The sequence below is a fragment of the Thalassophryne amazonica genome, chromosome 5 (genome assembly GCF_902500255.1).
Source record: "Thalassophryne amazonica chromosome 5, fThaAma1.1, whole genome shotgun sequence".
In the NCBI taxonomy this organism is placed as follows: domain Eukaryota; kingdom Metazoa; phylum Chordata; class Actinopteri; order Batrachoidiformes; family Batrachoididae; genus Thalassophryne; species Thalassophryne amazonica.
The window spans coordinates 17,191,387-17,208,106 of NC_047107.1; the positions used below are offsets into that span (position 1 = coordinate 17,191,387).

The 16,720-nt window shown below is 39.3% G+C and overlaps 1 protein-coding gene across 1 annotated transcript in view; it reads right to left on the reverse strand.

The window, feature by feature from the left end:
* ube2l3b (ubiquitin-conjugating enzyme E2L 3b) overlaps positions 1 to 16,150 on the reverse strand; it is a 104,913-nt gene extending 88,763 nt beyond the window's left edge. Inside the window, exon 1 of the mRNA XM_034169753.1 lies at positions 16,030 to 16,150. Within this exon, the coding sequence (XP_034025644.1) occupies positions 16,030 to 16,056 (27 nt within the window). The 5' untranslated portion in view covers positions 16,057 to 16,150. The remainder of the gene's footprint in view (positions 1 to 16,029) is intronic.
* Between the last annotated feature and the right edge of the window lie 570 nt (positions 16,151 to 16,720).

Consider the following 16,720-nt stretch of genomic DNA (forward strand, 5'->3'; position numbering starts at 1 on the left):
GTCACCTGATCCAGCCCTAACTATAAGCTTTAGCAAAAGGAAAGTTTTAAGCCTAATCTTAAAAGTAGAGAGGGTGTCTGTCTCCCTGATCTGAATTGGGAGCTGGTTCCACAGGAGAGGAGCCTGAAAGCTGAAGGCTCTGCCTCCCATTCTACTCTTACAAACCCTAGGAACTACAAGTAAGCCTGCAGTCTGAGAGCGAAGCGCTCTATTGGGGTGATATGGTACTACGAGGTCCCTAAGATAAGATGGGACCTGATTATTTAAAACCTTATAAGTAAGAAGAAGAATTTTAAATTCTATTCTAGAATTAACAGGAAGCCAATGAAGAGAGGCCAATATGGGTGAGATATGCTCTCTCCTTCTAGTCCCCGTCAGCACTCTAGCTGCAGCATTTTGAATTAACTGAAGGCTTTTTAGGGAACTTTTAGGACAACCTGATAATAATGAATTACAATAGTCCAGCCTAGAGGAAATAAATGCATGAATTAGTTTTTCAGCATCACTCTGAGACAAGACCTTTCTGATTTTAGAGATATTGCGTAAATGCAAAAAAGCAGTCCTACATATTTGTTTAATATGCGCTTTGAATGACATATCCTGATCAAAAATGACTCCAAGATTTCTCACAGTATTACTAGAGGTCAGGGTAATGCCATCCAGAGTAAGGATCTGGTTAGACACCATGTTTCTAAGATTTGTGGGGCCAAGTACAATAACTTCAGTTTTATCTGAGTTTAAAAGCAGGAAATTAGAGGTCATCCATGTCTTTATGTCTGTAAGACAATCCTGCAGTTTAGCTAATTGGTGTGTGTCGTCTGGCTTCATGGATAGATAAAGCTGGGTATCATCTGCGTAACAATGACAATTTAAGCAATACCGTCTAATAATACTGCCTAAGGGAAGCATATATAAAGTGAATAAAATTGGTCCTAGCACAGAACCTTGTGGAACTCCATAATTAACTTTAGTCTGTGAAGAAGATTCCCCATTTACATGAACAAATTGTAATCTATTAGACAAATATGATTCAAACCACCGCAGCGCAGTGCCTTTAATACCTATGGCATGCTCTAATCTCTGTAATAAAATGTTATTGTCAACAGTATCAAAAGCAGCACTGAGGTCTAACAGAACAAGCACAGAGATGAGTCCACTGTCCGAGGCCATAAGAAGATCATTTGTAACCTTCACTAATGCTGTTTCTGTACTATGATGAATTCTAAAACCTGACTGAAACTCTTCAAATAGACCATTCCTCTGCAGATGATCAGTTAGCTGTTTTACAACTACCCTTTCAAGAATTTTTGAGACAAAAGGAAGGTTGGAGATTGGCCTATAATTAGCTAAGATAGCTGGGTCAAGTGATGGCTTTTTAAGTAATGGTTTAATTACTGCCACCTTAAAAGCCTGTGGTACATAGCCAACTAACAAAGATAGATTGATCATATTTAAGATCGAAGCATTAAATAATGGTAGGGCTTCCTTGAGCAGCCTGGTAGGAATGGGGTCTAATAAACATGTTGATGGTTTGGATGAAGTAACTAATGAAAATAACTCAGACAGAACAATCGGAGAGAAAGAGTCTAACCAAATACCGGCATCACTGAAAGCAGCCAAAGATAACGATACGTCTTTGGGATGGTTATGAGTAATTTTTTCTCTAATAGTTAAAATTTTGTTAGCAAAGAAAGTCATGAACTCATTACTAGTTAAAGTTAATGGAATACTCAGCTCAATAGAGCTCTGACTCTTTGTCAGCCTGGCTACAGTGCTGAAAAGAAACCTGGGGTTGTTCTTATTTTCTTCAATTAGTGATGAGTAGAAAGATGTCCTAGCTTTACGGAGGGCTTTTTTATAGAGCAACAGACTCTTTTTCCAGGCTAAGTGAAGATCTTCTAAATTAGTGAGACGCCATTTCCTCTCCAACTTACGGGTTATCTGCTTTAAGCTACGAGTTTGAGAGTTATACCATGGAGTCAGACACTTCTGATTTAAAGCTCTCTTTTTCAGAGGAGCTACAGCATCCAAAGCTGTCTTCAATGAGGATGTAAAACTATTGACGAGATACTCTATCTCCCTTACAGAGTTTAGGTAGCTATTCTGCACTGTGTTGTTATATGGCATTAGAGAACATAAAGAAGGAATCATATCCTTAAACCTAGTTACAGCGCTTTCTGAAAGACTTCTAGTGTAATGAAACTTATTCCCTACTGCTGGGTAGTCCATCAGAGTAAATGTAAATGTTATTAAAAAATGATCAGACAGAAGGGAGTTTTCAGGGAATACTGTTAAGTCTTCTATTTCCATACCATAAGTCAGAACAAGATCTAAGATATGATTAAAGTGGTGGGTGGACTCATTTACTTTTTGAGCAAAGCCAATAGAGTCTAATAATAGATTAAATGCAGTGTTGAGGCTGTCATTCTCAGCATCTGTGTGGATGTTAAAATCGCCCACTATAATTATCTTATCTGAGCTAAGCACTAAGTCAGACAAAAGGTCTGAAAATTCACAGAGAAACTCACAGTAACGACCAGGTGGACGATAGATAATAACAAATAAAACTAGTTTTTGGGACTTCACTTGTTATACAGTGGGGCCAAAAAGTATTTAGTCAGTCCCTGATTGTACAAGTTCTCATACTTAGAAAGATGAGAGAGGTCTGTAATTTTCATCATAGGTACACTTCATCAATGAGAGACAAAATGAGAAAAAAAAATCCAGGAAATCACATTGTAGGATTTTTAAAGAATTTATTTGTAAATTATGGTGGAAAATAAGTATTTGGTCAACCACAAACAAGCACAATTTCTGGCTCTAACAGACCTGTAACTTCTTCTTTAAGAAGCTCTTCTGTCCTCCACCTGTTACCTGTATTAATGGCATCTGTCTGAACTCATCTGTATAACACACTTGTCCACAGCCTCAAACAGTCAGACTCCAAACTCAACCATGGCCAAGACCAAAGAGCTGTAGAAGGACACCAGGAAGAAAATTGTAGATGTGCACCACGCTGGGAAGAGCGAGTCTACAATAGTCAAGCAGGCTGGTGTGAATAAATCAACTGTGGGAGCAATTGTAAGAAAATGGAAGACATGCAAGACCATTGATACTCTCCCTCAATCTGGGGCTCCACGCAAGATCTCATCTCGTGAGGTCAAAATGATCATGAGAACGGTGAACAAAAATCCCAGAACTACACGGAGGGACCTGATGAATGACCTGCAGAGAGCAGGGACCAAAGTAACAAAGGCTACACACTATGCAGAGAGGGACTCAAATCCTGCAGTGCCAGGCTTGTCCCCCTGCTTGAGCCAGTACATGTCCAGGCCCGTCTGAAGTTTGCCAGAGCATGTGGATGATCCAGAAGAGGATTGGATGGAGGAATGAGCCAAAATAGCAGCTACAGTGTGTGCAAACCTGGGGAAGACATTTGACCCCTGTCATTGCCACAAAGATTATGTTACAAAGTATTGAGTTGAACTTTTGTTATTGACCAAATACTTATTTTCCACCATAATTTACAAATAAATTCTTTAAAAATCCTACAATGTGATTTCCTGGATTTTTTTTTTCTCATTTTGTCTCTCATAGTTGAAGTGTACCTATGTTCAAAATTACAGACCGCTCTCATCTTTCTAAGTAGGACAACTTGCACAATCAGGGACTGACTAAATACTTTTTTACCCCGCTGTAGGTCTTTGGAGGAGGTCTGTGGGTTGACTATGACTGTTCTCACTAGGGATGGGTATTGCTAAGATTTTAATCGATATCTACGCCATTATCGATTCCGCTTATAGATCCGAGTCCTTATCAAATCAAATCAATTTTATTTATATAGCACCAAATCACAACAAACAGTCGCCCCAAGGTGCTTTATATTGTAAGGCAAAAGCCATACAATAATTACAGAAAAGCCCCAACGGTCAAAACGACCCCCTATGAGCAAGCACTTGGCGACAGTGGGAAGGAAAACTCCCTTTTAACAGGAAGAAACCTCCAGCAGAACTAGGCTCAGGGAGGGGCAGTCTTCTGCTGGGACTGGTTGGGACTGAGGGGAGAGAATCAGGAAAAAGACATGCTGTGGAAGAGAGCAGAGATCAATCACCAATGATTAAAAGCAGAGTGGTGCATACAGAGCAAAAAGAGGTGAATAAAAAGAAACACTGGGTGCATCATGGGAAACCCCCCAGCAGTCTAAGTCTATAGCAGCATAACTAAGGGATGGTTCAGGGTCACCTGATCCAACCATAACTATAAGCTTTAGCAAAAAGGAAAGTTTTAAGCCTAATCTTAAAAGTAGAGAATGCTGTTTCTGTACTATGATGAATTCTGAAACATGACAGTTAGCTGTTCTACAACTACCCTTTCAAGAATTTTTGAGACAAAAGGAAGGTTGGAGATTGGCCTATAATTAGCTAAGATAGCTGGGTCAAGTGATGGCTTTTTAAGTAATGGTTTAATTACTGCCACCATAAAAGCCTGTGGTACATAGCCAACTAATAAAGATAGATTGATCATATTTAAGATCGAAGCATTAATTAACGGTAGGGCTTCCTTGAGCAGCCTGGTAGGAATGGGGTCTAATAGACATGTTGATGGTTTGGAGGAAGTGACTAATGAAAGTAACTCAGACAGAACAATCGGAGAGAAAGAGTCTAACAAAATACCAGCATTACTGAAAGCAGTCGAACATAAAGACATGTCTTTGGGATGGTTATGAATAATTTTTGCTCTAATAGTTAAAATTTTATTTGCAAAGAAAGTCATGAAGTAATTACTAGTTAAAGTTAAAGGAATACTCGGCTCAATAGAGCTCTGACTCTGTCAGCCTGGCTACAGTGCTGAAAAGAAACCTGGGGTTGTTCTTATTTTCTTCAATTAGTGATGAACAGTAAGATGTCCTAGCTTTACGGAGGGCTTTTTATAGAGCAACAGACTCTTTTTCCAGGCTAAATGAAGATCTTCTAAATTAGTGAGACGCCATTTCCTCTCCAGCTTATGGGTTATCTGCTTTAAGCTGCGAGTTTGTGGGTTATACCATGGAGTCAGGCACTTCTGATTTAAGGCTCTCTTTTTCAGAGGAGCTACAGCATCCAAAGTTGTGCCCAATAAGGATTGTAAAGCTATTGACGAGATAATCTATCTCACTCACAGAGTTTAGGTAGTTACTCTGCACTGTGTTGATATATGGCATTGAAGAACATAACAAAGAAGGAATCATATCCTTAAACCTAGTTACAGCGCTTTCAGAATGACTTCTACTGTAATGAAACTTATTCCCCACTGCTGGGTAGTCCATTAGAGTAAATATAAATGTTATTAAGAAATGATCAGACAAAAAGGGGTTTTCAGGGAATACTGTTAAGTCTTCAATTTCTATGCCATATGTCAGAACAAGATCTAAAGTGTGGCTAAGGTGGTGGGTGGGCTCATTTACATTTTGAGCGAAGCCAACTGAGTCTAATACAACCCCTGACAAAAATTATGGAATCACCGGCCTCAGAGGATGTTCATTGAGTTGTTTAATTTTGTAGAAAAAAAAGCAGATCACAGACATGACACAAAACTAAAGTCATTTCAAATGGCAACTTTCTGGCTTTAAGAAACACTATAAGAAATCAAGAAAAAAAGACTGTGGCAGTCAGTAATGGTTACTTTTTTAGACCAAGCAGAGGAAAAAAAACATGGAATCACTCAATTCTGAGGAAAAAAATTATGGAATCACCCTGTAACTTTTCATCCCCCAAATTAACACCTGCATCAAATCAGATCTGCTCATTGACACTGACCCTATGCCATGACATTGACCCTATGTGTCTTTTTGCAAGGAATGTTTTTGCAGTTTTTGCTCTATGGCAAGATGCATTATCATCTTGAAAAATGATTTCATCATCCCCAAACATCCTTTCAATTGTCCAAAATATCAACATAAACTTGTGCATTTATTGATGATGTAATGACAGCCATCTCCCCAGTGCCTTTACCTGACATGCAGCCCCATATCATCATTGACTGTGGAAATTTACATGTTCTCTTCAGGCAGTCATCTTTATAAATCTCATTGGAAAGGCACCAAACAAAAGTTCCAGCATCATCACCTTGCCCAATGCAGATTCGAGATTCATCACTGAATATGACTTTCATCCAGTCATCCACAGTCCACAATTGCTTTTCCTTAGCCCATTGTAACCTTGTTTTTTTCTGTTTAGGTGTTAATGATGCCTTTCGTTTAGCTTTTCTGTATGTAAATCCCATTTCCTTTAGGCGGTTTCTTACAGTTCGGTCACAGACGTTGACTCCAGTTTCCTCCCATTCGTTCCTCATTTGTTTTGTTGTACATTTTTCGATTTTGGAGACATATTGCTTTAAGTTTTCTGTCTTGATCCCTTGATGTCTTCCTTGGTCTACCAGTATATTTGCCTTTAACAACCTTCCCATGTTGTTTGTATTTGGTCCAGAGTTTAGACACAGCTGACTGTGAACAACCAACATCTTTTGCAACATTGCGTGATGATTTACTCTCTTTTAAGAGTTTGATAATCCTCTCCTTTGTTTCAATTGACATCTCTCGTGTTGGAGCCATGATTCATGTCAGTCCACTTGGTGCAACAGCTCTCCAAGGTGTGTTCACTCCTTTTTAGACGCAGACTAACGAGGAGATCTGATATGATGCAGGTGTTAGTTTTGGGGATGAAAATTTACAGGGTGATTCCATAATTGTTTCCTCAGAATTGAGTGATTCCATATTTTTTTTCCTCTGCTTGGTCTAAAAAAGTAACCGTTACTGACTGCCACATTCTTTTTTTCTTGATTTCTTATAGTGTTTCTTAAAGCCAGAAAGTTGCCATTTGAAATGACTTTAGTTTTGTGTCATGTCTGTGATCTGCTTTTTTTCTACAAAATTAAACAACTGAATGAACATCCTCCGAGGCCGGTGATTCCATAATTTTTGCCAGGGGTTGTAATAGATTAAATGTAGTGTTGAGGCTGTCATTCTCAGCATCTATGTGGATGTTAAAATCACCCACTATAATTATTTTATCTGAGCTAAGCACTAAGTCAGACACAAGGTCAGAAAAATCACAAAGAAACTAACAGTAATGACCAGGTGGACGATAGATAATAAATAAAACTGGTGTTTGAGACTTCCAATTTGGATGGACAAGACTAAGAGTTAAGCTTTCAAATGAATTAAAGCTCTGTCTGGGTCTTTGATTAATTAATAAGCTGGAGTGGAAGATTGCTGCTACTCCTCCTCCTCGACCCGTGCTTCGAGCATTTTGACAGTTAGTGTGACTCGGGGGTGTTGACTCATTTAAACTAACATATTCATCCTGCTGTAACCAGGTTTCTGTAAGGCAGAATAAATCAATATGTTGATTAATTATTATATAATTTACTAACAGGGACTTAGAAGTGAGAGACCTAATGTTTAATAGACCACATTTAACTGTTTTAGTCTGTGGTGCAGTTGAAGGTGCTATATTATTTTTTCTTTTTGAATTTTTATGCTTAAATAGATTTTTGCTGGTTATTGGTGGTCTGGGAGCAGGCACCATCTCTACGGGGATGGGGTATTGGGGGGATGGCAGGGGGAGAGAAGCTGCAGAGAGGTGTGTAAGACTACAACTCTGCTTCCTGGTCCCAACCCTGGATAGTCACAATTTGGAGGGTTTAATAAAATTGGCCAGATTTCTAGAGATGAGAGCTGCCCCATCCAAAGTGGGATGGATGCCGTCTCTCCTAACAAGACCAGGTTTTCCCCAGAAGCTTTGCCAATTATCTATGAAGCCCACCTCATTTTTTTTCACCTCAATACCTCTTGTGAATTTTCTGTGTACTAAAAGTATGCTTTACAGGTTTTCTATGTTAACAACATTTCAAATTGGTCACTGGATCCTTGATCTCTGGACATAAATAAAAAATAAAATCTGTAGTTTGTGTCAAAAGCATTTCCTTTCAGACATTTTGGCATGAATGTCTCTCCATACCTCTGAGCTGAGCTCAGCCAGCTGCTGCACGTCAGCGCAGGCAAGACGTCTCATTTTGGGAGGAAAAAACGTTTTGATAGATTGCAGTTTTGGAACATTTGGAAAGAGGTGTCATTTGATTTAAACAGCGTTTCACTTTGAATTTATTAATTCTGACTGGACTCTATCATTCTTACTTGACTCGGCAGAGAGCTGCGCAGCGTTTGGAGCTGTGTGAACAGAACGGAGGACGATTCTCGTTTCTTTCTTGCAACAAGACAGGAGTCCCAGTTAGTGACTTTAACCCGCACAAAAGTGACTCACGATTGACATATTCAGGGATGAAAGTGGTGAAAAACAAAAAAAGCTGAAGCCCAAAGTTACCCCCAACACCACCCGCACAAAAATTTTTGAATTCTAGAAGCTCTGAAATGCAATCTGGGACTATTCCAGACAATAAACTGCAGTGAGTGCAGCATCCATTTTGGTGAGAAAAAAAACAAAACAACTTTCGTTATTCAAATTCATTCCAGTAGTATTCTGCCCTTACTCGGATGCAGCGGTTTTCTAGCATGGCAGATAGTTCTGGAGGAAATCACACTGTTACGTCTCAAGAAATTAACAAATTGAAAACATGGTTTGACCAAAACAAATTGTCATTAAACTTAAATAAAACAGGGATGAAGTGGAGGTGTGAGAGTCACTAGGTGTTCACAGGAAACACTTATTTATTTCTATATGTATTTATTTATTTTCATTGTTAGTTGGGTTTATCTTTTCTGTTGTGTTTTGTTTCATCGGGTTCTTTTTGTCTCTTTCTCTAAAATTGTATTGAAGCATTACTAGTTATTATGAGTTATTATTAGTATTATTGTTGTTGTTGCTATTATATGAATAAAAATAAATTTTAAAAAATTACAATTTGACTCTTTTTACGACAACGTACGCTGAGCCATTAATTACTATTCAGAAAACAAATGCATACAAATGTGCTGAGATGCAAACAGCTTAATGCTAACTTTGACATTGAAAACGCCATAGACATGCTAACGCTTTAGCATCAGTCTCATTTTTAAGTTATAAAATACATCTATCAACTGTTTCAGAAGACCATAACAGGTTTATTTAACATAAAAAGCTAAATATTACTCACAGATATATGCTCTTTAGGGTTTTAGCGGGGAAAAATTAAGATAATTTGAAATAAAACAATGAATGAACGAAGCAGCAGATCGAAGCACTGCTTCGATCTAGGAATCACTGCTTCGATTGGTTCAAGGTTCAAAGCAAAGCCACGCTACACAAAAGTTGATTACAGACCCGCTACAGGGTCTGTAATCAAATTTATGCACCTGCCTAATTTTGTTTAAATAATTATCGCACACTTTCTGTAAATACTATAAACTTAATTTCACTTCTCAAATATCAGTGTGTTCATCTGCTATATGGTATATTTAACTGAAATTTCTGATACAGACAACCAATGATTTATAAAGGAAAATCATGAAAATTATCAGGGGTGCCCAAACTTTTGCATACAACTGTATATGTCTTGGCAAAGCATTCAGGCAGTAAAACTGAAGTCACTACTTTACAGAATACAGCCCAACATAAAAAATAAATCATTTTCTAACATTTATGCAGCAATTTTAGCCATTTCCCCACATCATTAATATTACATATAATACACACTTATAAAAGCTCATTCCACAATTTATTAATATTTACTTTTTAATTTATTTAACCAGCTGATTCTTCTTTGTCAGCTGGGTACTATACCCAAATGCTGCACAAAACAGCATTTTCACATCACTTTAACTCAAGTTTAAGTCATCAAATAATCTATTTCTTTTTAATCTCATGCCTGACAACGCATAATAACGCTAAAAAGATGGAGGCTGCCTAGCAACAGGTCACAGGCTGCATCCACCATTTAGTGGATTAAATGGAAATCAATGGTCTTCCAGGAAAAATAACAGCAGCTTTCTTTACAGCTATTTACATCCACCTGTTGCTCACTCATCCTGTCTCCAACACTGCTCTGCCAGAGGCGGATCCAGCCTTTTATAGGGGCTGAGGCCCCCTCCTGGTTTATCCAGACACCACACTGGCTTTCTTTTCTGTCACTGTTTCACTCTCTGCTCATTTTGGATTTTACTTTTACTCAATACTTTTACTTAAAGTACATTTTATATGAGAAATTTACCTTTGATACTTAAGTACAGTAAATGTCAGATACTTTTACTCAAGTAATATTTTTAAAGGGAGACTTTAACTTTACCAAAATAATTTTATGCTAAGATACTTGTACTTTCACTCATGTATTACTTTGAGGTACTTTATACAAGACTGCTGACTATTAATCTGAACTCTGCTATCTTAACATACCTGCCGAAAGCAGTTATGCTTTGTGCTTGAATGACATGTTGCACTTTCGTGTACCTCATATTTGCATCGAAACAGGAAAGAAAGCTTTTAGTTTTTCTGCTCCCTCTGATTGAAATGTCCTCCAATCTGAACTGAAACTCTCTGGGCTGATTTCTTTGAATGCCTTCTGCTCTACTATAAGAAGCCTTAAAGGGAATTCTTTTGCACAGTGCCCATGTTTTTAAATCTTATTTTGTTTTTCTTATATGTTGTTATCTGTATATTGCTTGTAGTTTGTTTTTAACATTCTCTTGCTGACGTTAACCAGTCAATTATGATGTGCTGTTGCCTTTCTTGGTCGGTGTCGCAGACCGAGCGCCCCCCCCCAAAAATCGGTCCACCCTGCCTTCACTGCACATGCGTCATTTGGGACCACAGAAGACCAAAGCAGTATGCCTAAGACTGACTCTCTACACTCAAAGCGATCAAAGGGAATAATGTGATTATTAAGCGTAAATTTGGTAAGATTGTAATTCACGTCGGCAGTAATGACACCCGGTTACGCCAATCGGAGGTCACTAAAATTAACATTAAATCGGTGTGTAACTTTGCAAAAACAATGTCGGACTCTGTAGTTTTCTCTGGGCCCCTCCCCAATCAGACCGGGAGTGACATGTTTAGCCGCATGTTCTCCTTGAATTGCTGGCTGTCTGAGTGGTGTCCAAAAAAGGAGGTGGGCTTCATAGATAATTGGCAAAGCTTCTGGGGAAAACCTGGTCTTGTTAGGAGAGACGGCATCCATCCCACTTTGGATGGAGCAGCTCTCATTTCTAGAAATCTGGCCAATTTTCTTAAATCCTCCAAACCGTGACTATCCAGGGTTGGGACCAGGAAGCAGAGTTGTAGTCTTACACACCTCTCTGCAGCTTCTCTCCCCCTGCCATCCCCTCATTACCCCATCCCCGTAGAGACGGTGCCTGCTCCCAGACTACCAATAACCAGCAAAAATCTATTTAAGCATAAAAATTCAAAAAGAAAAAATAATATAGCACCTTCAACTGCACCACAGACTAAAACAGTTAAATGTGGTCTATTAAACATTAGGTCTCTCTCTTCTAAGTCCCTGTTGGTAAATGATATAATAATTGATCAACATATTGATTTATTCTGCCTTACAGAAACCTGGTTACAGCAGGATGAATATGTTAGTTTAAATGAGTCAACACCCCCGAGTCACACTAACTGTCAGAATGCTCGTAGCACGGGCCGGGATGGAGGATTAGCAGCAATCTTCCATTCCAGTTTATTAATTAATCAAAAACACAGACAGAGCTTTAATTCATTTGAAAGCTTGACTCTTAGTCTTGTCCATCCAAATTGGAAGTCCCAAAAACCAGTTTTATTTGTTATTATCTATCGTCCACCTGGTCGTTACTGTGAGTTTCTCTGTGAATTTTCAGACCTTTTGTCTGACTTAGTGCTTAGCTCAGATAAGATAATTATAGTGGGCGATTTTAACATCCACACAGATGCTGAGAATGACAGCCTCAACACTGCATTTAATCTATTATTAGACTCTATTGGCTTTGCTCAAAAAGTAAATGAGTCCACCCACCACTTTAATCATATCTTATATCTTGTTCTGACTTATGGTATGGAAATAGAAGACTTAACAGTATTCCCTGAAAACTCCCTTCTGTCTGATCATTTCTTAGTAACATTTACATTTACTCTGATGGACTACCCAGCAGTGGGGAATAAGTTTCATTACACTAGAAGTCTTTCAGAAAGCGCTGTAACTAGGTTTAAGGATATGATTCCTTCTTTATGTTCTCTAATGCTATATACCAACAAAGTGCAGAGTAGCTACCTAAACTCTGTAAGTGAGATAGAGTATCTCGTCAATAGTTTTACATCCTCATTGAAGACAGCTTTGGATGCTGTAGCTCCTCTGAAAAAGAGAGCTTTAAATCAGAAGTGTCTGACTCCATGGTATAACTCTCAAACTCGTAGCTTAAAGCAGATAACCCGTAAGTTGGAGAGGAAATGGCGTCTCACTAATTTAGAAGATCTTCACTTAGCCTGGAAAAAGAGTCTGTTGCTCTATAAAAAAGCCCTCCGTAAAGCTAGGACATCTTTCTACTCATCACTAATTGAAGAAAATAAGAACAACCCCAGGTTTCTTTTCAGCACTGTAGCCAGGCTGACAAAGAGTCAGAGCTCTATTGAGCTGAGTATTCCATTAACTTTAACTAGTAATGACTTCATGACTTTCTTTGCTAACAAAATTTTAACTATTAGAGAAAAAATTACTCAACCATCCCAAAGACGTATCGTTATCTTTGGCTGCTTTCAGTGATGCCGGCATTTGGTTAGACTCTTTCTCTCCGATTGTTCTGTCTGAGTTATTTTCATTAGTTACTTCATCCAAACCATCAACATGTTTATTAGACCCCATTCCTACCAGGCTGCTCAAGGAAGCCCTACCATTATTTAATGCTTCGATCTTAAATATGATCAATCTATCTTTGTTAGTTGGCTATGTACCACAGGCTTTTAAGGTGGCAGTAATTAAACCATTACTTAAAAAGCCATCACTTGACCCAGCTATCTTAGCTAATTATAGGCCAATCTCCAACCTTCATTTTCTCTCAAAAATTCTTGAAAGGGTAGTTGTAAAACAGCTAACTGATCATCTGCAGAGGAATGGTCTATTTGAAGAGTTTCAGTCAGGTTTTAGAATTCATCAATTTGTTCATGTAAATGGGGAATCTTCTTCACAGACTAAAGTTAATTATGGAGTTCCACAAGGTTCTGTGCTAGGACCAATTTTATTCACTTTATACATGCTTCCCTTAGGCAGTATTATTAGACGGTATTGCTTAAATTTTCATTGTTACGCAGATGATACCCAGCTTTATCTATCCATGAAGCCAGAGGACACACACCAATTAGCTAAACTGCAGGATTGTCTTACAGACATAAAGACATGGATGACCTCTAATTTCCTGCTTTTAAACTCAGATAAAACTGAAGTTATTGTACTTGGCCCCACAAATCTTAGAAACATGGTGTCTAACCAGATCCTTACTCTGGATGGCATTACCCTGACCTCTAGTAATACTGTGAGAAATCTTGGAGTCATTTTTGATCAGGATATGTCATTCAAAGCGCATATTAAACAAATATGTAGGACTGCTTTTTTGCATTTACGCAATATCTCTAAAATCCGAAAGGTCTTGTCTCAGAGTGATGCTGAAAAATTAATTCATGCATTTATTTCCTCTAGGCTGGACTATTGTAATTCATTATTATCAGGTTGTCCTAAAAGTTCCCTAAAAAGCCTTCAGTTAATTCAAAATGCTGCAGCTAGAGTACTGATGGGGACTAGAAGGAGAGAGCATATCTCACCCATATTGGCCTCTCTTCATTGGCTTCCTGTTAATTCTAGAATAGAATTTAAAATTCTTCTTCTTACTTATAAGGTTTTGAATAATCAGGTCCCATCTTATCTTAGGGACCTCGTAGTACCATATCATCCCAATAGAGCGCTTCGCTCTCAGACTGCAGGCTTACTTGTAGTTCCTAGGGTTTGTAAGAGTAGAATGGGAGGCAGAGCCTTCAGCTTTCAGGCTCCTCTCCTGTGGAACCAGCTCCCAATTCAGATCAGGGAGACAGACACCCTCTCTACTTTTAAGATTAGGCTTAAAACTTTCCTTTTTGCTAAAGCTTATAGTTAGGGCTGGATCGGGTGACCCTGAACCATCCCTTAGTTATGCTGCTATAGACGTAGACTGCTGGGGGGTTCCCATGATGCACTGTTTCTTTCTCTTTTTGCTCTGTATGCACCACTCTGCATTTAATCATTAGTGATCGATCTCTGCTCCCCTCCACAGCATGTCTTTTTCCTGGTTCTCTCCCTCAGCCCCAACCAGTCCCAGCAGAAGACTGCCCCTCCCTGAGCCTGGTTCTGCTGGAGGTTTCTTCCTGTTAAAAGGGAGTTTTTCCTTCCCACTGTAGCCAAGTGCTTGCTCACAGGGGGTCGTTTTGACCGTTGGGGTTTTACATAATTATTGTATGGCCTTGCCTTACAATATAAAGCGCCTTGGGGCAACTGTTTGTTGTGATTTGGCGCTATATAAAAAAATTGATTGATTGATTGATTAACCATCAGATGACAAGGTAAAACCTCTTAAATCATTCGAAAGTCAGTTTTCAGCAGAAACAAGGCCATTTTAAGCAGAAAAAGAGGCGATAATCGGCGAGTTGTTGCTGACACTCTGAAATGACGTAGGTGCCGCAGCACGTCAGACTCATATGTGCTGCTGTTGCACTCTGATCACTTTTCCCGTCTTTTATTATGGCATAATGCTGAATTTATGTGGAAATGATTGTTGTACAAAAACTTCAGGTATCTGTCTCTGAGACAGATGATGACTAGAGTGCAGTTTGAAGCAGAAACTGGGTGATGCTCAGAAATTATGCTGCTGAGCTCCAAAATGATGCATGCGCTGTGAGGACAGGGCAGGGATGGGCAGGGGGTGGGCTGTTCGGTCGGCAATACCGGTTCACCCTTGTAAAAGAGGTTTTGATCTCAATGGGCTTTTTATCTGGTTAAATAAAGGTTATTATTATTATTATTATTACCTGTCATGTGGACTCTGTCTTAACATACTGGTGTTGTGGACTCTCTGACCTAGCGGGCCAGTACCTTGGACCCCATTATCTTACCGTAGCAGTACCTTGGACTCTCCAGCCTTACAGACTGGCATTGTGCATTTTTCAGTCTAATGGACCGGTACCGTGGGCCCCATTATCTTAACGTAGCAGTACCTTGGACTCTCCAGCCTTACAGACTGGCACCCTGCAGTTTTCAGCCTAACGGACTGGTACCGTGGTCCACATTACCTTGACGTAGCAGTACCCTGGACTCGCCAGCCTTACAGACTGGCATTGAGCCCTCTTCAGTCTAACAGACTCATAACGTGGACCCCATTATCTTAATGTAGCAGTACCATGGATTCTCCAGCCTTACAGACTGGCACTGTGCAGGCTTCAGCCTAATGGCTGTGGGTGCTGTGGACTCTTAACATACTGGTACCATGGAGTGTCCAGCCAAACAGACCAGTATTGTTGTGGTGTCTCCAGCCTAAAGAGCCGATACTGTGGACCTGTTACTTAGCTGTATCATTGACTCTGTCATCTTAACATACTAGCACTGTGGGCTAAATGTGATCTAAACACACCAACATTCCACGACTCCACGCCCCAGTATAGTGGACTCTGTGGCCTAAGGGGCTGGTACCGTGAACTCTTGTGATCTTACCACACAGGTGACACCGGTACCGTGAACCGTTATGATGCTATCATCTCGGTAGAGTGGACTATGGCCTAACAGATACCGTGGACTCTACAGTAAAACGGACCGATACTGAGGACTTAGTTATCCTAACACACTGGTACCGTGGACTTTGGGGCCTAAAGGACCGGTACCGTGAGGACAACACCGCTCCCGCTGAGCTAACTGGCTAAGTGTGTCAATTCTTCTGTATATGAGTACAGTTAAAGGAGTCACAAGTCTTCATTGCGCTCTGTCGGGACTTAAGACTGACATGTCCCCTCGTCCCATCTTCTAAACGCTCCTTGCGGTCCAATAACACCATAATAACACGATAAACAGCCTTACCTTGGACAGCCTCCTGCTCGCCGCCATCTTGAAACAACTGTGTTTTCCCACAATCCACAGCGCAGGTCTGAGCAGGTTTTCTCCGGTTTTCTCCTTCACGGACAATATTTGTTTAAAATCCCTGCATAATATTTATTTGGTTAAATCTGTGGATAGGATTTGTTGAAAACCTGTGTATAATGTTTGAGGAAAATCTCGATAATATTTGTTGAAAACCTCTGGATAATATTTGTTTGAAGTCCTGAATATACAACTCTGGATAATATATGCATAAATCCTCTGGATAATATTTGAGAAAATCTCTGGATATATCTTTAAAAGGGCTGGGAAATATTCATTTAGATCTCTGGATAACTTTTGTTTAAATCTCTAGGTAATATTTATTGAAAGCCTCTGGATAATGTTTGAGGAAAATCTGGATAATCTTTGTTTTCATCTCTGGATAATATTTATTTAAACCCTATGGGTAATATTTCTTTAAAAGTGCTGTAAAAGAACACATGTCCATGGATTATTGTGAAAACTAGAGGGGACACAGCATGGTGTCAGAGTGAGTACCTAACAGACCCGTTTTGTAAAAAAAAAAGAAAAGAAAGAAGAAATGGAGTTTTTTGGCGTTCCTCCCCCACGAATGGACTTTGATTCCAGTAATTTACCCGACGCATGGCGGAAATTCAAACAGTATGCTGAA